Genomic DNA, 25576 nt, shown 5'->3' on the forward strand with positions numbered 1-25576 from the left:
AGTGCAAAAGCAGTGACTAAAATTTTAGGACTTTTGGAGAATAAAGGTTAAAGAGGATTTATGTCATCTAAAAAACAATCAGGCTTAAAGAAACGAAAAAAAAAAAAAAACATGGGAGAGTCTAAGTTTGGAAAGCAAGATCTAACAAATGTAAATGTAATAAAATAGAATGGGCATAGAATTCTATAGAAACCTGAGTTTTATCTAACCTGTTTAATCACCAATGGGTTATAACTTACACTCTTTATGTCTCTGAGACTTACTACAGACTGTAATATGTCAGATGGGCTCAATAATGATCAGTGATTCAGTTAATTGGTTAATATCTCATAAGAAATTATATATTACTTCTTATATATTACTCTTGAATTTACAGCAAAACATATTGCAATGTAAATACAAGTAATATATAGAAAAAAATGAGTGGGACCAACTTAGGTAAAATATCTGTTTCACAGAATCAAGAGGTAGTTCTTCCTGTGTCTACCTCTCTTCCTTTCAACGTGAAAAGTTTCTTTAATTTTCATTTCCTGATCTGATTTCCTATGTCACTTATCTTACTATTTAAGAAAGTTTTCTGATATTCTTAGGTATCAGTCTGCATCACAGCAACAATAAACCATCTAATAATCATCCATATTTATTTAGAAAATGTTTTCTCTCTTGCTTATATAAAAGCATGGCCATTTGTAGAAAAATACAGCAATATTCATTGTTGCAGATATAGATAAAGTCAAAATTTCGAGTGAGACACCAAGAATACTAATAGTAGCTATAATATTTCCACTACCTACTATAGAAATGAATTCCCCACAATTAAACCACAAACAGTGAACTCCCAACAACGTGTGTGGTACATTTCCAGAACATAAATGTGGTCAATTCAAGTCCATAAGTCAAGAGTAAGAACCCCTGCCTGGTGCCATTCTATCAGTATTAGAATCCTATTTCTATTACGTATTAGCACACTAACACTGAATAAATTACTATTTTCCTCACCATAAAGTGGGGATAGTAATAATATATACCTAGAGAGTTATTAAGAGGATTATACTTGAAAATCCACATAAATAACTTTAAACATTCAGATTACATAAAAAACATGCAGCTACTGGCAAGATGGCCGAATAGGAACAGCTCCAGTCTCCAACTCCCAGCGCAAGCGACACAGAAGACCAGTGATTACTGCATTTTCAACTGAGGTACTGGGTTCATCTCACTGGGGAGTGCCAGACGATCGGTGCTGGTCAGCTGCTGCAGCCCAACCAGCAAGAGCTGAAGCAGGGCGAGGCATTGCCTCACCTGGGAAGCGCAAGGGGGAAGGGAATCCCTTTTCCTAGCCAGGGGAACTGAGACACACAACACCTGGAAAATCGGGTAACTCCCACCCCAATACTGCGCTTTAAGCAAACAGGCACACCAGGAGATCATATCCCACACCTGGCCGGGAGGGTCCCACACCCACGGAGCCTCCCTCATTGCTAGCACAGCAGTCTGTGATCTACCGGCAAGGCAGCAGCGAGGCTGGGGGAGGGGCGCCCGCCATTGCTGAGGCTTAAGTAGGTAAACAAAGCTGCTGGGAAGCTCGAACTGGGTGGAGCTCACAGCAGCTCAAGGAAACCTGCCTGTCTCTGTAGACTCCACCTCTGGGGACAGGGCACAGTAAACAATAACAAACGCAGCAGAAAGCTCTGCAGACACAAACGACTCTGTCTGACAGCTTTGAAGAGAGCAGTGGATCTCCCAACACGGAGGTTGAGATCTGAGAAGGGACAGACTCCCTGCTCAAGTGGGTCCCTGACCCCTGAGTAGCCTAACTGGGAGACATCCCCCACTAGGGGCAGTCTGACACCCCACACCTCACAGGGTGGAGTACACCCCTGAGAGGAAGATTCCAAAGCAAGAATCAGACAGGTACACTCACTGTTCAGAAATATTCTATCTTCTGCAGCCTCTGCTGCTGATACCCAGGCAAACAGGGTCTGGAGTGGACCTCAAGCAATCTCCAACAGACCTACAGCTGAGGGTCCTGACTGTTAGAAGGAAAACTATCAAACAGGAAGGACACCTACACCAAAACCCCATCAGTACATCACCATCATCAAAGACCAGAGGCAGATAAAACCACAAAGATGGGGAAAAAGCAGGGCAGAAAAACTGGAAATTCAAAAAATAAGAGCGCATCTTCCCCGGCAAAGGAGCGCAGCTCATCGCCAGCAACGGATCAAAGCTGGACGGAGAATGACTTCGACGAGATGAGAGAAGAAGGCTTCAGTCCATCAAATTTCTCAGAGCTAAAGGAGGAATTACGTACCCAGCGCAAAGAAACTAAAAATCTTGAAAAAAAAGTGGAAGAATTGATGGCTTGAGTAATTAATGCAGAGAAGGTCATAAACGAAATGAAAGAGATGAAAACCATGACACGAGAAATACGTGACAAATGCACAAGCTTCAGTAACTGACTCGATCAACTGGAAGAAAGAATGTCAGCGATTGAGGATCAAATGAATGAAATGAAGTGAGAAGAGAAACCAAAAGAAAAAAGAAGAAAAAGAAATGAACAAAGCCTGCAAGAAGTATGGGATTATGTAAAAAGACCAAATCTACGTCTGACTGGGGTGCCTGAAAGTGAGGGGGAAAATGGAACCAAGTTGGAAAACACTCTTCAGGATATCATCCAGGAGAACTTCCCCAACCTAGTAGGGCAGGCCAACATTCAAATCCAGGAAATACAGAGAACGCCACAAAGATACTCCTCGAGAAGAGCAACTCCAAGACACATAATTGCCAGATTCACCGAAGTTGAAATGAAGGAAAAAATCTTAAGGGCAGCCAGAGAGAAAGGTCGGGTTACCCACAAAGGGAAGCCCATCAGACTAACAGCAGATCTCTCGGCAGAAACTCTTCAAGCCAGAAGAGAGTGGGGGCCAATATTCAACATTCTTAAAGAAAAGAATTTTAAACCCAGAATTTTATATCCAGCCAAACTAAGTTTCATAAGTGAAGGAGAAATAAAATCCTTTACAGATAAGCAAATGCTTAGAGATTTTGTCACCACTAGGCCTGCCTTACAAGAGACCCTGAAGGAAACACTAAACATGGAAAGGAACAACAGGTACCAGCCATTGCAAAAACATGCCAAAATGTAAAGACCATCAAGGCTAGGAAGAAACTGCATCAACTAATGAGCAAAATAACCAGTTAATATCATAATGGCAGGATCAAGTTCACACATAACAATCTTAACCTTAAATGTAAATGGACTAAATGCTCCAATTAAAAGACACAGACTGGCAAACTGGATAAAGAGTCAAGACCCATCAGTCTGCTGTATTCAGGAGACCCATCTCACATTAAGAGACATACATAGGATCAAAATAAAGGGATGGAGGAAGATTTACCAAGCAAATGGAGAACAAAAAAAAGCGGGGGTTGCAATACTAGTCTCTGATAAAACAGACTTTAAACCATCAAAGATCAAAAGAGACAAAGAAGGCCATTACATAATGGTAAAGGGATCAATTCAACAGGAAGAGCTAACTATCCTAAATATATATGCACCCAATACAGGAGCACCCAGATTCATAAAGCAAGTCCTTAGAGACTTACAAAGAGACTTAGACTCCCATACAATAATAATGGGAGACTTCAACACTCCACTGTCAACATTAGACAGATCAATGAGACAGAAAGTTAACAAGGATATCCAGGAATTGAACTCATCTCTGCAGCAAGCAGACCTAATAGACATCTATAGAACTCTCCACCCCAAATCAACAGAATATACATTCTTCTCAGCACCACATCGTACTTACTCCAAAATTGACCACGTAATTGGAAGTAAAGCACTCCTCAGCAAATGTACAAGAACAGAAATTATAACAAACTGTCTCTCAGACCACAGTGCAATCAAACTAGAACTCAGGACTAAGAAACTCAATCAAAACCGCTCAACTACATGGAAACTGAACAACCTGCTCCTGAATGACTACTGGGTACATAATGAAATGAAGGCAGAAATAAAGATTTTCTTTGAAACCAATGAGAACAAAGATACAACATACCAGAATCTCTGGGACACATTTAAAGCAGTGTGTAGAGGGAAATTTATAGCACTAAATGCCCACAAGAGAAAGCAGGAAAGATCTAAAATTCACACTCTAACATCGCAATTAAAAGAACTAGAGAAGCAAGAGCAAACACATTCGAAAGCTAGCAGAAGGCAAGAAATAACTAAGATCAGAGCAGAACTGAAGGAGAGAGAGACACAAAAAACCCTCCAAAAAATCAATGAATCCAGGAGTTAGTTTTTTTAAAAGATCAACAAAATTGACAGACCACTACCAAGACTAATAAAGAAGAAAAGAGAGAAGAATCAAATCGACGCAATTAAAAATGATAAAGGGGATATCACCACTGACCCCACAGAAATACAAACTACCATCAGAGAATACTATAAACACCTCCACGCAAATAAACTGGAAAATCTAGAAGAAATGGATAATTTCCTGGACACTTACACTCTTCCAAGACTAAACCAGGAAGAAGTTGAATCCCTGAATAGACCAATAGCAGGCTCTGAAATTGAGGCAATAATTAATAGCCTACCAACCAAAAAAGTCCAGGACCAGATGGATTCACAGCTGAATTCTACCAGAGGTACAAGGAGGAGTTGGTACCATTCCTTCTGAAACTATTCCAATCAATAGAAAAAGAGGGAATCCTCCCTAACTCATTTTATGAGGCCAACATCATCCTGATACCAAAGCCTGGCAGAGACACAACAAAAAAAGAGAATTTTAGACCAATATCCCTGATGAACATCGATGCAAAAATCCTCAATAAAATACTGGCAAACCGGATTCAGCAACACATCAAAAAGCTTATCCACCATGATCAAGTGGGCTTCATCCCTGGGATGCAAGGCTGGTTCAACATTCACAAATCAATAAACATAATCCAGCATATAAACAGAACCAAAGACAAGAACCACATCATTATCTCAATAGATGCAGAAAAGGCTTTTGACAAAATTCAACAGCCCTTCATGCTAAAAACGCTCAATAAATTCGGTATTGATGGAACGTACCTCAAAATAGTAAGAGCTATTTATGACAAACCCACAGCCAATATCATACTGAATGGGCAAAAACTGGAAAAATTCCCTTTGAAAACTGGCACAAGACAGGGATGCCCTCTCTCACCACTCCTATTCAACATAGTGTTGGAAGTTCTGGCTAGGGCAATCAGGCAAGAGAAAGAAATCAAGGGGATTCAGTTAGGAAAAGAAGAAATCAAATTGTCCCTGTTTGCAGATGACATGATTGTATATTTAGAAAACCCCATTGTCTCAGCCCAAAATCTCCTTAAGCTGATAAGCAACTTCAGCAAAGTCTCAGGATACAAAATTAATGTGCAAAAATCACAAGCATTCTTATACACCAGTGACAGTCAAACAGAGAGCCAAATCAGGAATGAACTTCCATTCACAATTGCTTCAAAGAGAATAAAATACCTAGGAATCCAACTTACAAGGGATGTAAAGGACCTCTTCAAGGAGAACTACAAACCACTGCTCAGTGAAATCAAAGAGGACACAAACAAATGGAAGAACATACCATGCTCATGGATAGGAAGAATCAATATCGTGAAAATGGCCATACTGCCCAAGGTAATTTATAGATTCAATGCCATCCCCATCAAGCTACCAATGAGCTTCTTCACAGAATTGGAAAAAACTGCTTTAAAGTTCATATGGAACCAAAAAAGAGCCCACATCTCCAAGACAATCCTAAGTCAAAAGAACAAAGCTGGAGGCATCACGCTACCTGACTTCAAACTATACTACAAGGCTACAGTAACCAAAACAGCATGGTACTGGTACCAAAACAGAGATATAGACCAATGGAACAGAACAGAGTCCTCAGAAATAATACCACACATCTACAGCCATCTGATCTTTGACAAACCTGAGAGAAACAAGAAATGGGGAAAGGATTCCCTATTTAATAAATGGTGCTGGGAAAATTGGCTAGCCATAAGTAGAAAGCTGAAACTGGATCCTTTCCTTACTCCTTATACGAAAATTAATTCAAGATGGATTGGAGACTTAAATGTTAGACCTAATACCATAAAAATCCTAGAGGAAAACCTAGGTAGTACCATTCAGGACATAGGCATGGGCAAAGACTTCATGTCTAAAACACCAAAAGCAACAACAGCAAAAGCCAAAATTGACAAATGGGATCTCATTAAACTAAAGAGCTTCTGCACAGCAAAAGAAACTACCATCAGAGTGAACAGGCAACCTACAGAATGGGAGGAAATTTTTGCAATCTACTCATCTGACAAAGGGCTAATATCCAGAACCTACAAAGAACTCAAACAAATTTACAAGAAAAAAACAAACAACCCCATCCAAAAGTGGGCAAAGGATATGAACAGACATTTCTCAAAAGAAGACATTCATACAGCCAACAGACACATGAAAAATTGCTCATCATCACTGGCCATCAGAGAAATGCAAATCAAAACCACAATGAGATATCATCTCACACCAGTTAGAATGGCGATCATTCAAAAGTCAGGAAACAACAGGTGCTGGAGAGGATGTGGAGAAATAGGAACACTTTTACACTGTTGGTGGGATTGTAAACTAGTTCAAGCATTAGGGAAAACAGTATGGCGATTCCTCAAGGATCTAGAACTAGAAGTACCATATGACCCAGCCATCCCATTACTGGGTATATACCCAAAGGATTATAAATTATGCTGCTATAAAGACACATGCACACGTATGTTTATTGCAGCACTATTCACAATAGCAAAGACTTGGAATCAACCCAAATGTCCATCAGTGACAGATTGGATTAAGAAAATGTGGCACATATACACCATGGAATACTATGCAGCCATAAAAAAGGATGAGTTTGTGTCCTTTGTAGGGACATGGATGCAGCTGGAAACCATCATTCTTAGCAAACTATCACAAGAACAGAAAACCAAACACCCATGTTCTCACTCATAGGTGGGAACTGAACAATGAGATCACTTGTACTCGGGAAGGGGAACATCACACACCGGGGCCTATCATGGGGAGGGGAAGGGGGGAGGGATTGCATTGGGAGTTATACCTGATGTAAATGACGAGTTGATGGGTGCAGCACACCAACATGGCACAAGTATACATATGTAACAAACCTGCACATTATGCACATATACCCTACAACTTAAAGTATAATAATAATAAATAAATTTAAAAAAATAAAAAAATAAAAAAATAAAATAAAATCCCCTACTATTATGGCGTTCCTCCAAAAAAAAAAAAAAAAAAAAAAAAAAAAAAAAAAAAAAAAAAACATGCAAAAAGCATTTACTTTTGATAACATTACTATTACCTTTTGTGGTAGAAATGGCAATGCTATAGAGCAAGCAATAGATCAATATCAACAGGTGAGCACTGACAACGTGAAAACATAGCCATCTAAGTGGGGCAGGTTGAGATGACCAGAGAATTCTCCCTATTCTCATCAAAAGGACACATTTCCCTGTGTCAAATGGAAATGGCAAAATTGCAGTTATTTAATAATTAAATGATGATTTTGTTGATTTTGGTTTCAGAATAACATTATATCTCTGAGAGTAAAGTTGACTGGCAAAAAAATAGCACATGGATTGTTCCCCTTAAGCAAAAAAATAAAATATCTGACAGATGATTGCATTATTAAATGGCTACAAGAGATGTTTTATTAAAAGTATAAATCTTGAAATACAAAAAAAGTTCTAATAGAATTATTGCTTTCCAAGTTTTGTGTTTTATCTTTTCAAACACATATTCTAAACAGCAAGACAGGTTTCTTTTAAAAAGTGTAACAGAATCTAGCATGGTGCCTTCTACTTATCAAATATTAAGTTAAATGTTTGTGATGCAGTTTTAAAGTCAGACAGAATTAGGTTCAAAGCCAAGTTTCTACCTATATTTTCTGGGTGGTGTTGAACAAACTGCTTAACCTCTATAAATCTTAGTCTCCCTATTTGCAGCATGAAAGCAAAAGTACCTAAACCACAAGAGGTGTGTGATGATCAAATAAAAAAAAAAATGCCAAATATCTACCCACAGTGCCTGGCACACAACCCTCAATAACCTCCTTTTCTCTGTTAACTATGATAGATATTAGCTCAATCATTATTTTCATATTTATCTACATTTCATTATTTCTTAACTCAAAAGCTGGACCTTGAATACTATGCAGATATGGTACAATGTACTTGCTTGTTAAAAGCTTTGAAATAAGGAATGATATCAGCAAAAAAGGCTGAGTGAGGAACCCAAACTTGCACCTCTCTATAAAATCTTTAAAAGAAACTGGCAAAAATGGCCTGAGTCACCTCTTATGATATTCTGGAAATTAATTTAAAAACTTGCAGCAACCCAAGGATCAACAGCTGAATCTTGGTAAGAACCACAAAACTTGTGACATTTAATCTTTTTTTTCTGTTTTGGGGGAAAAAAAAAAGTGCAGCTCATTGCCAGCGCTTATTTAATTCTACATAAACAGACTCTTTGAGGCTGAAGCAAATCTGATTTTCAATCAATGTGAAAACAAAATATAAAAACTGTTCTCAGAGCTATTTCTAAACAGAACTAACATCAGAATAGTCTGAACCATTAGAAACGTCTATTTCTGAAAAATCAGATTCATCAAATGAATCTTCAGCCAATAGCTATTCCAGAACAATGTTAACATTACACATACAAATGCTATGTTTTCTAGGATTTGACATTTTCAGTGATCAAGAATTACTACTATATTTTGTAAATGGAAATACCACTACTAAAACCAAAATGCTGTAAGTAGAATGATGTATTTTGTTTCCAAAGTAGATATACTAGAGCCATGCAGAAATAATAATAAAAGTGACAGATTTCATGGCAAAGTTATCTCCGGATAAACACTATCGCCACAAGTGCTGCTGGCAAGTATTGTTGGGGCAAATGGGAAAAGGGTTAAATTTACCCTAATCCAATCTTCCATTCGCGAGCTCAGTGGTAGCCTTAAAAACAATAGCCCGTATTTCTAATAATAGAGGGAGCAGAATGGAACTGATTCACAAAGAGATATCTGATAGTTCTCTGGAAGACACGCTGAAAATACTTGTCTTTATTTCTACCTGACTTGGAACTCAACCAGTACTAAAACACTACCTGGAGTGGGGATTAAAAACATTTCCAGTAAGTGTTTTAGTTGTGTGAGGCAACAGAAAATAACTGAGGCAAACAACAGAATAATCAAAAAGCTTAGAAGAAAGGATTGGGAAAAGAGATGTCCATAAGGACTATGAAAAACTCACACATATTCCTGGAAATCCAGAAGACCATATGCTTGCCCATGTCTGTGTGCATGCTCAAGAAAGACTTTAGAAGGTCTTAAATCTCACCTCTGGTTGATCTTAACACTCTGGACAAGCAGGAATGAAGGCTAAGGCCTGCCAAAACAGTTTGGCTGATCTAAATCCCAGAGTTCCAGCATTATTATACTTCAAATGTCCAGTTTTCATTTTAAAAAAAAAAGAGGCATGCAAGGAAATAAGAAAGTAAGACCTATTTACAGAGTAAAAAGAAACCAATAGGAAGGATCCCAAGGAAAGCATAGATGTTAAATTTACTAGACAAAAACTTTAAATTGGCTATACTTAAAACATTCAAGAGCTAAAGAATACCATATCAAAATAAATGAAGAAAAGACAATGTCAACAGAGAGTATCAATATATAGAATTTATAAAAATAAAACAAACTCTGGAGTTGAAAAATACGATTACTGAAATAAAAAATCATATTTGAGCAGGCAGAAAAAAGAATTAGTGAACTTGAAGATAGGTCCATTGAGATTAACTAGTCTAAGGAAGAGCAATAATAATAATATGAAAAAAAATATCAAGTGTAAGAGATATATGGGGCACCATCAAGCATACAAACATATAGATAATAGAAATTCCAGAAGGAAAGAGGAAAGAAAAATTGCAAGAGGAATATTTGAATAAATATGGCTTAAAACATCTCAAATTCATTAGAAAAAATTAATCTACACTTCCAAGAAATCCAATTAACTCCAAATAGGATAAATTTAAAGAAGTACTTAGACACATCAAAATCCAGATGCCAAAAACCAAAGACAAAGAAGAAATCTCAAAATCAGCGAGAGAAGCAATCCATCACATAATAAGGAATCCTCAATAAGAAAACAGGTCATTTTTCCTGGGAAACCACAAATACCCAAAGGCAGCAGGATGACATACTCAAATGCTGAAAACAGCACAAATCTTCCTCCACAAAAATTTTCAACCACAAATTCTATAACCAGCATAACTATCCTTCAAACAGCAAAGGAGAAGGTAAAACACTCCCAGGTAAAAACCAACAGAGTTCATCATTTGCAGAGATTTCCCACAGGAAATAATGAAGGGAGTTCTTCAGATTAAAATGATAAGGACACTTCAGATTAAAATGAAAAGTAACCATATATACAGGTAAATACAAAGGACTGCACACAAATATATATTTTTTAATTTTAAACATAGATATATTTTTTAAAATTTAAACATAGATATAATACAAACATAGATATAACACATAATACAATAATACATTGATAAATTTGACTTTGATTTTTTTTTCCTGATTTTTTCTGGTTTGGAAAACAACTGCATAAAGCAATAATCATAAATTTATGTTGATGAGCACATAATATAAAGATACAACTTACATATTTATATATAACAGCATTTATATGTACTTCCACTCTGGGAGTGGAGTTGAAACTTTGTAGGAGCAAAGTTTTTATGTATTATTAAGGCTGGTTACAGAGGCTCATGCCTATAATCTCAGTACTTTGGGCCAGGACTTCCAGACTAGCGTGCTCAACATAGCGAAACCCCATCTCTACAAAAAACTTTATAAAGATTAGCCAGGCATAGTGGCTTGTGCCTCTAGTCCTGGTTACTTGTGAGGATGAGGCAAGCAGGAAGATCACTTAAGCCCAGAAGTTGGAGGCTTCAGTGAGCTATGATCAGCACTACTGCACTCTGATCTAGAGGACAGAGCAAGATCTGTCTCTTACTAAAAAAAAATCAAGTTGGTATTAATCCAAACTAGATTTTTAGAAATTAGGATGTTAACTGTAATCCCTAGAGCAATCACTAAGAAAAACTGAAAAGCTACAACATGGGATTAAAATGGTACACTAGAAAATACTTATTAAACACACAAAAGAAGGCAATAAGGGAGAAACAGAGCAACAAAATGATATAATACAAATACAAAATGAATAGCAAAATAGCAGAAGTCTTTCTTTATTAGTAATTACGTTTAAGTAAAAAGTTTAGCAAGGATTTAAAAACAAGATCAACAATTTGCTATCAACAAGAGATTCACGTTAGTTTTAAACACATTAATAGGATAAAAACATAAGCATGAAAAGAGGTATTCCATGCATATAATAACCAATAGAGAGTTGCAGTGGTTATACTAATCAGACAAAATAGACTTGAAGACAAAAATTGCTATTAGAGACAAAGAAGGACATGAAAAAAGAGTCAAAACATCAAGAAGATAAAACACTTACAAACATATATGCATCTAGCAATAGATTTCCCAAAACACATGAATCAAATATTGAAAGAACTGAAGGTAAAAACAATTCAACAATAATAGTCAGAGCCTTCAATAGTCCCACTTTCATAATGGTAACAAAGAATAAAGGAATTTGAAAGAGAAAATAGAGAAACTCAACGAAACGAAGAATCTGTTCTTTGAAATGTTAACTAAAATCCACAAGTCTGTAGCAGGACCAACAGAGATATAATACAATTGTTCAACATCAGGAATGAAACAAAGAGTATCACTAAAACTCTGCAGACATCAAAAGAACAACAAGAGAATACTAATAAATTACTCACATACATTTGACATCTGAGACAAAATGGACCAATTCCTCTAAAAGCAAAAAATATCACATTTCACCCAAAATAAAATAGATAATTTGAGGCTGGGCACAGTGGCTGACACCTGCAATCCCATCATTTTGGGAGACCGACGCCGGCGGATCACCTGAGGTCAGGAGTTTGAGACCAGACTGACCAACATGGAGAAACTCCGTCTCTAATAAAAATACAAAATTAGCTGGGTGTGGTGGTGCCTGCCTGTAATTCCAGCTACTCGGGGGTTGAGGCAGGAGACTCGCTTGAACCCGGGAGGCAGAGGTTGTGGTGAGCCGAGATCACACCAGGGCAACAAAGGCAAAACTCCATCTCAAAAAAAAAAGAGAGATAATTTGAATAGCCCTATAACTAATAAAGAAATTGAATTCATAAATTAAAAATTTTTCACCAGGTTTGATGGCTCACACCTGTAATCCTAACACTTTGAGAGGGTAAGGCAGGAGGATTCCTTGAGCCCAAGAGTTCAAGACCAGCCTGGGCAACATGGTGAGACCCCATCTCTACAAAACATTTTAAAAATTAGCTGGGCATGGTGGCATGTACCTGTAGTCCCAGCTACTCAGGAGGCTGAGGTGGGAGGATCATTTAAGCCCAGAAGGTTGAGGTTGCAGTGAGCCATGTTTGCACCACTGCACTCCAACGTGAGTGGCAAAGTAAGACCCCTGTCTCAAAAAAAAAAAAAAAAAAATCTAAAACAGCAATCTCCAGGCCCAGATAGTTGTTATCGCATATTAAAAAATCAGTGTAATACATCATATTAATAGAATTAAAGAAAAACATAGTAATATCAAGAGACATAGGAAAACAAAAACAGACAAAAATGCTTTCATTATTATAAAACCACCTAACAACTAGGACTAGAAGGGGATTTTTCTCAACCTGGTAAGTGGTATCTATGAAAAATCCCCAACTAACAGTGAAAGGCTGAACATTTTCCCCCTAAATCACAAGATAAAAATTTCTTTTCTTGCCACTTCTAATAAGTCTTGTATTGAAGGTTCTAGTCAAGCACATTAGGTAAGGAAAAGTAATAAAAGGCATCCTGATTAAAAAGGAAAAAGTGAAACTCTATTTGCAAGAGACATAATTTTATACAGAGAAACAAAGAATCCCAAAATAACTTAATAGAACTAATAAATAAGTTCAGCAATGTTGCAGGAGAAAAGATTAACAGGCAAAAATAACTTCTATTTCTATATAATAGCAAATAACGTTCTGAAAATGGAATAAAGCAACTTAATTTACAGTAACTTCAAAAATAGTAAAATGCTGAAAAATATACTTATCCAAGATAATGTAAGACTTGAATACTGAAAACTACAAAATAGCATTGAAATAAAATTTTAAAAGCCTAAATAAATAAAACAATCTGGTGGACACAAATTGGAAAGGTTAATATTGTTAAGATGATGTCTTGGTCTATTCAGGCTGCTGTAATTGAATACCATAGGCTGGGTGGCTTATAACAACAAATATTTATTACTCATAGTTTTGAAGGCTGGGAAGATAAAGATGTCAGGAGATTCAGTGCCTGATGAGGGCCCATCTGCTGATTCATAGACCAGAGTGACAGTAAGGCCACAAATTAATCTTCTTGCTGTGTCCTTTCATGGTAGAGGAGTGAGAGAGCTCTCTGTGCTCTATTATAAAGGCATTATTCCTGTTCATGAGGGCACCACCCTCATGACCTAATCGCCTTCCAAACAACCCATCTCCTAACACCATCACATGGGAGTTAGGATTTCAATATATGAATTTTGGGGGGAACACATTCAGTCTACAGCCAATGGCAATAGTCTTCAAACTGATTTACAATTCCAGTGCAACCCTATCAAAATTCCAACTGCCTTTTTGCAGAAATGGATAAATGAACCATAGACTGATAGAGAAATGCAAGAGACCCCAGTCAACGTAATCTTATAAAACAAAAACAAAGAGGATTTGTGCCTCTTGACTTCAAACTTACTATAAAGCAACATTAATCAAGACAATGTGGTACTGGCCTAAGGACAGACATACAGATCAGTGGAAAAAGACTTGAGGGTCCAAAAATAAACCAAAACATCTATAGTCAAATAATTTTCAACAAGGGTGCCAAGATCTTTCAGTAGAGAAAAAATAGTCTTTTCAAAGAACAGTCCTGAGACAACTGGGTATCTACATGCAAAAGAATGACTTTGGACCCCAACTTAACGCCATATACAAAAATTAACTCAAAAAGTATTGTGACTTAAATGTAAGACATAAATCATGAAATTCTTAGAGGGAAACATAAGTGCACTGTGTGATTTTGAATTAAGCAATTCATTTTTAGACGCAACATCAAAAACACAAGTAACAAAAGAAAAAATTGATAAACAAGACTTTATCAAAATTAAAAACTTGTGTGTGTCAAAGATTACTATTAAAAAATGAAATGACAAATCACAAAATAGGAGAAAATAATTGCAAATCATATATGTGGTAAGGATAAAATATTCAGAATACATAAAGAACTCTTACAACTCATAAGAATACAAATAATCCAATTTAAAAATATGAAAAGGGTTTAAATAGGCTCAAAAGATATTACAAATGGCCAATAAGCACATGAAAAGAGGCTCAAAATCTTTTTAGCAGAAAATCAAAATATTTTAGCATCTTTTAGTTAGTCATTAGGGAAGTGCATAAGAAAACCACAACAAGAAACCACTTCACACATACTAGCATGGCTGTAATTTAAAAAATAATAATAAATAGAAAATAATACATGGGTAAGATGTATAGAGACTGTAACTATCATACACTGCCAATGGAAATGTAAAATTATGCAGCAACTGTTAAAACAGGTTTGGTTGTTCCTCAGAAAGTTAAACAGAGTTAACATATGTTCTAGCAGTTCCATCAACTGATGAATGGATAAACAAATGTGGTATATCCATAAAATCTATATTATTCTGCCATAAAAAGAAATAAAAGTACTGACATACGCTATATAGATGAGCCGTGAAAACATTATAAGTGAAAGAAGTCAGAAACAAAAGGCCACATATTATACAATTCCATTCATATCAAATATCCAGAATGGCCAAATCCATAGAAACAGAAAACAGGTTCATAATTGCCAGGGGACAATAGGAGGCGGAAATTGGGAGTGACTGCTAACAGGATATTTCTTTTGGGGGTAATGGAAATTTCATTTTCTGGAATTAAATAGTGGTAATGGTTATATAACATTGTGAATATATGAAAAAACACTGAATTGTATACTTTAAGTAGTGATTTATGTGTTAAATTTTTGCAATAAAAATTGCAAAAAAAATCATTTTAAAATTGAATAGTTCTCCCCAAAATGAATGTATACACCGATTCTTATTTTCATACTCCCATGATAATGTCCCAAATGTGTCAGGATGTTAGCATTTTTGGAAATCTTTATTCTGATCCTCTCTCTACTACTGTGTACCTCTTTTAACATGTATAGGACCAAGACTCTCCTCTCTTATATTCAGCATCTTAAATTGTGGAGTTTTGAAGGGACACTGCCTAAGCATCCTTGTCATATAACCTTGTAAACACTGGTTCTTCAAAATTCCACAATTTAAGATGCTTAATGCTGATATAGGTGTAGATGGATAAATAGCTGTTAGATAAACATATGTAAAAAATATAGTAAGAAACATTTTCCTAATATCAAACTAACTGCTCTTTCACAGGCTACTTTAGAAGTAATACTAATTCTATTGTGAATAGTGCTGCAATAAACATACGTGTGCATGTGTCTTTATAGCAGCATAATTTATAATCCTTTGGGTATATACCCAGTAATGGGATGGCTGGGTCATATGGTACATCTAGTTCTAGATCCTTGAGGAATCGCCATACTGTTTTCCATAATGGTTGAACTAGTTTACAATCCCACCAACAGTGTAAAAGTGTTCCTATTTCTCCACATCCTCTCCAGCACCTGTTGTTTCCTGACTTTTTAATGATCGCCATTCTACCCAAACGTCCATCAGTGACAGATTGGATTAAGAAAATGTGGCACATATACACCATGGAATACTATGCAGCCATAAAAAAGGATGAGTTTGTGTCCTTTGTAGGGACATGGATGCAGCTGGAAACCATCATTCTTAGCAAACTATCACAAGAACAGAAAACCAAACACCGCATGTTCTCACTCGTAGGTGGGAACTGACAATGAGATCACTTGGACTCGGGAAGGGGAACATCACACACCGGGGCCTATCATGGGGAGGGGGGAGGGGGGAGGGATTGCATTGGGAGTTATACCTGATGTAAATGACGAGTTGATGGGTGCAGCACACCAACATGGCACAAGTATACATATGTAGCAAACCTGCACGTTGTGCACATGTACCCTACAACTTGAAGTTTAATAATAATAAATAAATTAAAAAAAAAAAAAAAGAAGTAATACTAATTCATTTTGTCAAAATTATATGTAAATAATTTGCTTAATAAAGAGTATTTGCTTTAAATTGCATTTATTTACTTATTTTTATATTTCGAACCTTTTCTATATTTCTGTATTCTAAACCAACACTAACATTCTATCAGCAAGAACTTACCCTAAGCATAGGGCCATTTTGAAACACATGTGGCTCATCACATACCACACAGTATTCATTTAATACAGGGATCCGCTGTTCAGCAAATTCAATTGTCTAAATAAAACAGTAAGGAAAAATAATTAAGACAAGCTCATAAATGATTTTAAAACCCAGTAGGAATTAAAATATTTCTACAGTGGATAGAGTTTTGGCTCATACCTGCACGAGGAAGCCGCGGTCTCGTACTGGAATGCATTTTGCACCATTTGGCTATAAAAAGCAAAGTAAGAAAACAATAATAATTTCTTTAATTTAAAAATGTATAAATTACAGTATTTTACTCTTTGCAATAGTGAATACAAAAGTGATCTAAGAGCACATGAAAAATGAATTGAGTCACTGATGATGACATCAAAATTAAAAACCTTTTTGTTCACTCTATAATAAATACCCTTTTCTACTATTACTAATGCAATTTTTGCCTACAGTAAATGAATAGCATTCTTAGTTGATGATCTTCTGCAAAAATGACTGGCATCTTTACATGATCACAAAAACTCATTTCTTCTGTTACTAATCAGAAAATGCTCATACTCTTCATTAGGGAACATCAGTCTTATTTTACAATTAGATACAATTATTCCTCCAAAGAAATATTAGACAGCTACTGAAAGTGTCATAACAGAAAACTATGTATTATGCTTAGCCATATTGGAAGTCATTAAGGCATTTTCTTTTACAGAATGTCTGAAATGATCTTTCTTGGATGAAGCTGACATGGGACACATTCCACTGTGTAATTGTTCTACATTATTTGCTCTATGTCCTTAAAACTTATCTTTGAGTAGGAATGGGCTTCTAGGATGCTCATGTGAAACTGACAACATATTCAACTTTTCATAAAATAAATATACAGTATAGTTTACAATTTAATTTTGGAAATAAACCTATATAAGAATAACCTTACTTTCCTAAAAGCCTTTATTTTTTTCAATTTCATCTCTTGCTGAGTGTGTATACACATTAATGGTTAGAGTTAAACACACACCCCCAACATACACACATATATATTTAGCAAAAGGAAACAAAACTTTTCATCAACTGTTTTGAATATGTTAATAATATACATAAGACAGGTCTATGAATTTATCATTAGCATGAAATTGGCTATCATGCCAATCATGCTAGTGATAAATTTTGTGTAAGCGTTATTCTTGATAAATACCATCAAAAGGACTTAAATTATTAAAGTAATCTCCTGGTCCCATGTCTCCCAAAAACAGCTCCAGCATAAAGTGACTTCAGTATAAAAGGGACACTAAAAACAACTTTAAGTGAAGCTCTGGGATAAAGCGATAAATGCTGCCTCTCTCCACAGGTAACAACACGCATGGGCAAAGTTCTCTTATATGTAATTGAAAGGGAATTACTCTTAATTTAACCACAAGAAAAATGTGGTCCTCCACCACTCAAGTGAGAAGACCAGAGATTAGATACACGTACTTAATGAAACATTAAAATTATATGCTTGTTTAATAAGTAAGGGCTTTGTGAATCCAATGCATTTCCTTCTGTTTTCAGTAGCATTTGTTACTATGACAAGAATTTGAACTGGACTTCAAATGGGTAGCTACATTTATTTTTTTTCAGAACCAAAGGTGACATTTCAGTGCCAGTTGCAAATGTATGGTATGCAAAACAATATCCAAAAAGATATTTAAAAATGGTAAATTAAAACAAAGTTTTGCTTCTTTTTCCACCAGATCTTATAAGAAAAAAAAAAATTCTACTGCACCTTAGCTAACATTTAAGAACTCAAGATGAAAATATTTACGCACAGCAGGCTGAGAAGATGAAGATGAAGATGGTGTTAGGATACCAATAAGCCCTGAGGTAAGAGAGAGCCTCCTGCCCTCTGCGTTAGGTTCCTTGAAAAGCTCAGTTTTGGATGACTTGGGGGCACTGGAGTAGGACTTGCTGAGCAATTTGTGATTTTTCAGTCCATACAATTCTTCCATTCTGAGATTACTAGAGTAAGACCTGCTTAACAGTTTGTGGGGCTTCAAGTTTGTGTTGTGCTCACATCGCGGGTCTCCAGAACAAGATCGAGTCAATAGTTTATGCGACTTTAGAGTGAGGCATTCCTCTGACTTAACAGCTGCAGGGCAGGGACGGTTCAAAAGTTTGTGCGATTTAATTGTTGTCATAGCCTGCTCAGCCCTGGGATCGCTGGACAGGGAGCGGCCAAAGGTCCTGTGTGACTTTGTGGAGCACACATCATCAGTCTTGACTGTGCTGGAACAAGTCCTCCGCAGCAGCTTATGCGTTTTAGAGATTCCGTCCTGCTCAGATTTCAGTTTTGATTTGCTTTTACCACAACCAGGCGGAGGATAACTTGGCGACCTTCAAAATTGAACAACAATTAATACAGGGCAAATCACAGGTATGGCAGACCATGAAGAAAGCTTGTCATTCTCAAACTCAACTTGACTGTGCTACAAATATTCTACCACCTCATTTTAATATAGCCTACCCAGTCAAAACTGAAATCAAAAGTATGTGCAGAATGATCACAGGACTTGAATCCCATTTTTCCTGAAAAGCAAAAAAAAGGTTCTAAGATTTTGTTTCCCTCCTATCTATCCCAAAGCCCTATAATGAAACTAATTTTGGTAGGAAAGACTCTAGGTGATTAAAAAGCAAAGAATGCAATTTTAGCAAATGTAACCAATGTTAAATAAATATTAATAAAACCTCTAAACAGAGAAATGAATATGTTTTTGATGGAATGCATCTAACTCAGTCTTTTCTTAGAGGTTATAAAGAAAATAAACAGATGCCAATACTATAGAAAGAATGCTGTAAGTATGAACTGCATCACACACTCAGCATTTAGTAAGACAATGACGAAGTTGCCTGTTACCAACCTGCGCAAAGTAGAAAATAAATGCAGGGGAGACTTCACTTTCTTCTCTGACAACTTTTTATTGTGCAGGCAATTGGATTTTTCTTTGCTCTGTTTCCACTGCTGTGTAACAAATGTCTGCATGATTCTGTCAATCCAAAGGTAATTCTGTTATCACCACTCCAGGGCAATTTCAATTAATGTTACTGTATTTATTATGTAGAAAATGCATTTATCAAATAAAAGCAAGCACACGGAAATCAGTGAGATGCTAATTTAGAATCATACAAGATTTTTCATCCATAGGAAAGCATCATATAGCAAATTCCCAGAACTTAACTGTGACTAGTTATATCACAGTAAATGATAATGATTACTATTTATTTAAATAATTAAATTATAATATTACTAGGATATAATTCAAATGACAGAACAATAAAGATATAAAGAGTATTATAAAGACGGCCTTCAGGATCAACAACTTGAGCTGACGTGGCAAAAAAATCTAAATTTTTGGTGCTAGAAATTCAATTTTTAAGAAAATATTTGTTACTAATTATAATGCTATGTATTAAGATAGAAGTAAAGCCATTTTCTTTTTACTTGACTTGCTTCAATATCTTCTTCATGAAAAGGAAAGTAAAGCTATAAAATCATACATAAAAAGAAAACATGCAGAACTTGCTCTATGTAGAAATATGTGGTCAGCAAATTATATCTTCAACACAGCCCATTTACCTTTGAATATACTATACTAAATTTTAAAAACTGGGTATCCTTAAATTTGTTTAGTTAATATCAGAAGGCAGGATGTTGGTAACTCCTAATCTCGATATTTTCTATGTCAAAATCACTCCATCAGTGCTTTATAATAAAGAATTCCAGAACGTCAACTGTGGACTTGGACACACTGTTCTTATCTGGGAAAGGTCCCGGGCTTGGATGGCTTCTGTATATCTCCATTTTCCACACGGCAGTGGCCCTCAACACTAATACTTAAGTAGACATGAAATTTTACAATTAAACATCAAGCATGCAATAAATTAAACTTTTTTTCTTCAAAAATAACTTCAGGATTGCCTGTTTTTTATGCTCTTTTCAGTTACTTCTAACACATTGCTTTGGGATCAGGAAAATGATCCCAATATTTGTTTACCACTTACAATATGTCACGGAGTAAAACAGAAATGTTACAGGCACATTTTTCCCTCTAATTTTCACAGTATCCCCAGCAAGTAGCTGTTATTCCACACATTTCACAAATAAGAGAATGAAATCTGCCCAAGTTAGCACAGATGCAAGTGACAGAGCAGTAGTACGTATATTATCAAATGGGTTTAACACGTGTTATTCAAATGGGACAGACGTGACTCTTAGCACAACGCCAGTTACTAAGTTCTCAGGATCCTTCAGGTCTTAACAAACTAACTCAGATGGCCAGAAAGTATATCATTTAGGTTTTTTTCTGCTAGTTTTGGTAAGTTCAGAAGAATAAACAGTTACATATTGAATTATTTTGGGGCCCTTTTAACAGTGGAAGTGGTGAGAAAAAGGGAATAAAACTGCAATAAGTGATGCCATGATTCCAAATTCACAGTAAATTCGCTCAGTCAGCACAAGAAACATTTTATTCATGTTTGAATATTTTTTACCCAAAATTTCAGCAGGATTTAAATGTAATAATAAGATCATCATTTCTCCCTGTACCTAATTTGAAATTTCCACTGACACAACCCTTTGTATTAAGCAGAGTTAGATTTTCTTGCCATAGAAAATTGCTACTCCTATGCACCATTCTCTAAGAAAGATGGCAAGTGCTTGCCTAATCTTGATAAGCTAAGTGGAACAAAAAACCACACAGGTCAAAATGGCTAAAAAGTTTCCCACTTTTATATTACATTAGGATTCAAAGTGTGATTCAACATCTAAAATCAGTAATTCTTAAACTTGAATACCCAGGTACCTAGTTGTTCTTGGATGCAAAAGAAATTAAGTGTTTTCTAAAAGACGTTCAATGTTGTGTTTAATTTCAGGGGTAATCTGGAGTATACATATGAGCACATTTGGTATAACAACCACTTCCTTATAATAGAGAACCATGAATGGACTTCAGTATTTACATTTGAGTTTGTGTTTACTATTGTGCTGGCAGCACCAAAAGGAACTACTACCATTGCCAGTGATTGGCTGATGGTAGGGGAAAAAAGTGAAAAATTTCAAAGTAAAGTATACATTTGCATCAAGTCAAGAGCAGATGATGTTATGGCCAACTATGTGAAAAAAGGTTCCAGGGCAGTGGAAAAAGCACCTACATAGGGATGACATCATACTGCTTTACATGTTAATTTCAAAAAAAAAAAAACTATGCACTAGAGCAGCCAGTATTATATTCGAATTGTGATGGTGAAATAGCTTTAGCAAAATAATATCATAAACCAAATTAATAGTATTACTTTGAATTTCAAGTATTTTATTTTGATTTGCACTTAAGTTGTAAATTGAATTTCGTTTTACAAATGTAGGGAACTCTACATATAAAAAATTTATACCTAATTTTACGTTGCAAATATATTTAAGGGAAAACTGAAGATCTGTAATATTTTCCCCCCTTAAACACAACTAAGGTTTGATCAGTGCAGACTCAACATAAAGTCATACAAAAATCGAAGATTATTTCCATTGTCTGTGATATGCTGAGCCTTTGAATGATAAGATACCCTATATAAGACCAATCACTATATCTGTGATATCTGTGTCAGGTCAGCCATGAGAAAATACATGAATATTTTTTCTTTTAGGCTATTTTGACTTCACATTCTCTCAATATTCATTCAATGCCAAACATAAATTCCACATCTTATCTCAAGCAAAGGAATATCCAGGATTATATGAGAAGCAGATTAGTTTATGGGTCATAAGTACTGGTTTGGAGTCAAATTCTGGCTCTATCACTTTCTTGCTGTGTGACCGTGAGCAAGCTGCTCAACCTCTCTGGGCTTCAATTTCATTATCTAGGAAATATGAGAGTAACAAGACCTATTTCATAGAGTTGTTGTAAAGATTAAATGTCTTATTATATGTTAAACACTTAGAATAGTGCATGACACATAATAAGTACTGCATGAGCATTTGCTGTTACTATTGTTGGTAAGATTACTCTGCTGTCTGAAACCACTAGAAAAAATTTTCCTGTGAAAAAGTTATTCACTAAATAAGAGTGTCTTTTATTTACTGAAAACCAACTGATAACAAGGAGCCTAGATTCTAAATCTGCCTTCCTAACTTGCTGCATGTTTCTAAGAAAATAACCTCTTTATATTGAGTTTCTTTTTATAAAGTATTGTGAGGATGAAATTAGATTGTTAAAATTATGGGATTTTAGGCTGGCAGTGACCTTAAGGATCATAGCCAAATCTAATTATTTATAATTAGGGAAACAAACATATCAGACCAAAATCTCTCAAGGATCATAAAAAAAAAACTAATCTATATTAACAAACTTTCCACATAGCTAATATTTATCCCTAAAAGCAAGTAACTCTTTAAAAACATTAATCACTTGGATAGGGATATTAATTAAATAGTTTATATATGTTACTAGGTACTTAAACAGTGAAAAAGGCACATAGCTTTCTTTAATTTCTCAGAGTTGGGATTATATACACAATTTTTTTTGCTGAGCCTATATAATATACCCAGAAGCCATTAAGGGTAGAAGGCTATTTATTCCTAGACTTGTGTGCTTTTGTAATTCTTATCTTACTTTGATCAGCTCCATGCCACTTAAAAAAAAAAGTTTGTAAGTGGTTATAAAAGTACACAAAGTAGAACAGTATAAAAACAAGGGAGGAAATTGAGTGAGGAAAAAAATAATAGAATAAAAAAATGTGTCAAGGTGAAATGGTGCTCAACTTGGATAACGCCATCCATGCTCATCATGGAGGCAGGCTCCATGCTCATCTCCAAGACATGCAGGATATGGGCACAATGCAGGAAACAAAATCCAATCAAAAAAACACAACCAAGTGCTCTGGGAAAGCATACCTAATCCTAGAATGGAAAACTGAGAAAATTTATCCTGTGAGTCCTTATAAGAGAACACTACGTTACATAATATGCTAAACACATATTGTAAATTGAATTTAATTTTAAAGATGCAAAATTCTAAACATTAAGGGTTTATTATCTAATTTTATATTTGTATATCTTTGAACTCAACATTGGGAATTTGTAAGAATGTTTTTTCCTTTCAAATGTGGTAGGCACACAACTCACATTTGAGTAGTGCTGCCTCAATTTAAGTCATAAAAGCTTCAGAAAATTCTAGAGCTCTGTAATACATACAAAATCCTAGATATCATATATGTGGCTTCCTACATCAGGCAAAATGATCTCAGTAAGTCCCCTATTTCATATATCAAATATAGTTTCAATAGGTTTTTCTTAGAATATTTCTCAGTAGAAGCCCACATATGATTTCAAATTTAAATCCATTAAAATAAAAGTGATCATATAGACTGCATCACTATGAAAAGCCTAAACAGGCTTTAAGTATACAGTTATCTAATGGTCTTTCTTGACAAATTTACATTTAAGCTAAATTTGCAGATTTGGAAGAATAAATAATCCTCTGGGAATTCTCCATAAACACAAATTCTTAAAGCTGATATTAAGTATAGAATTTATTGTTTATATTCTGACCATGGCAAACTGAGGTACGTGCCTAAATTTTAAAATTCAGTTCAAATCGGGTGGCTTTATGTCTTCTTATGAAATCAAGGCCCACCTAGACTCTATGTCTAAAGAGAAAGCTGTATTCCCTCTGTGTGGAAGGTTGGCGAAGGAGACCATGTGGATGGCATCATTATTTTCTTCAGGGAAAACCACAACAAGCCCTCTGGATGCATACCAAAACACAGGCCAAAGGGTCCCAAAGGTCTATGCCTCAGATCACATCAGTGATCATCTGATTTTAGAAAAATTTGAGAGTCAATTCTTGCGTCTGTAATTTATCAGTGTTCTCTATTTACTTCTAAGATGCAATTTTCTTTTTTTTTTCCTGGTGCCATTGTATCCTGGCTCTATCAGCGTTTTCTTTTTCTATTTTTTAAAAATACATTTTTATATAAAAGACTTAAAGATCAGAAAACAAAATCAAAGTCCAAACAGGAAATAAAGTATTTATTTAAAAAACGAATGTTTCAAAGCGGTAGGAATGGGAAGTAGGCATAGTGCGGGAGTCCAGGGCCAGTGGCTGCCCACCTCTGGGCCCCAAGGAATGAGCAGTGAGAGCCCTCAATAGAGCCCAGTAAGAAAGAAAGTCATGTACACGCTGCAGCCTGGAGCAGAGCAGCAGGCTTCAGTGGAAGGACTGGTCAGCTCCAGATGACCTCCTAGGGAGGAAACCAGGGCAGTAAGTACTTCCATCTTACTCTCCTTCCTCCCTCCACTGGTCATGTTACGGACTCAGAGCCTATGTCTACACAGGTCAGCCTCCCCAGGTAGAGTGCAGGGTGCTGGACGAAAGAGAGTGGATCTGGGATGGCAATAGAAGGACCCTGGCCCAGGTGGAAAAGTGAGGCCTGCTAATAAATTATCAATGCAGCTTTCAGCATCAGGATGATTTCCTCTCTTGAGGGACTTGCTTCAAAAAGTTCTTACTGAATAGAAGGTTTTTGTTTGTTTATTTGTTTGTTTTCATGAACAAAATGAGAACTCGGTTCTCTTTAGCAGAAATTTATTTTTTTGCACTTTAGCAAACTTACTTTTTCAGCTGATGTCCCAATCCAAATCGCTCTTTTGTGGAAATCTGAAAGACATCAACAGTGGGCACTAGAAAGGAAAAAGGATCACAGTCACGTATTGACTTGAAACTGAAACTCAACCATCAGCCAGGAAAAGGCTGAAACTGCATTATATATGTGCATATACATATACACACTTAAAAGCAGTGCACATACAGTCCTAAACAATGCTATTTATGCTATATCCACACAGGAGATCATTAATGGTCATTATGTATTAATGTATAATATATGTAAATGTAAGAAAGAATGATCTCCAAAGTAAGCAACAGCTGAACTGGCCACATGTAGGACAGCTAGTGCATTACTTTTT

General features: G+C 35.9%; 1 protein-coding gene across 4 annotated transcripts in view; it reads right to left on the reverse strand.

The window, feature by feature from the left end:
* Positions 1-25576, reverse strand: part of PARP8 (poly(ADP-ribose) polymerase family member 8) — a 187726-nt gene that overhangs the window by 38921 nt on the left and 123229 nt on the right. For all 4 annotated transcript variants that reach the window (XM_007972040.3, XM_007972032.3, XM_007972048.3 and 1 more), the window contains 5 exons: positions 25225-25291; positions 19482-19607; positions 18393-18957; positions 16774-16824; positions 16573-16668 (listed from right to left, as the gene is read on the reverse strand). In XM_007972040.3, coding sequence (XP_007970231.1) covers positions 16573-16668; positions 16774-16824; positions 18393-18957; positions 19482-19607; positions 25225-25291 — 905 coding nt within the window. The remainder of the gene's footprint in view (positions 1-16572; positions 16669-16773; positions 16825-18392; positions 18958-19481; positions 19608-25224; positions 25292-25576) is intronic.

Source organism: Chlorocebus sabaeus, chromosome 4, assembly GCF_047675955.1.
Source record: "Chlorocebus sabaeus isolate Y175 chromosome 4, mChlSab1.0.hap1, whole genome shotgun sequence".
Taxonomy (NCBI): domain Eukaryota; kingdom Metazoa; phylum Chordata; class Mammalia; order Primates; family Cercopithecidae; genus Chlorocebus; species Chlorocebus sabaeus.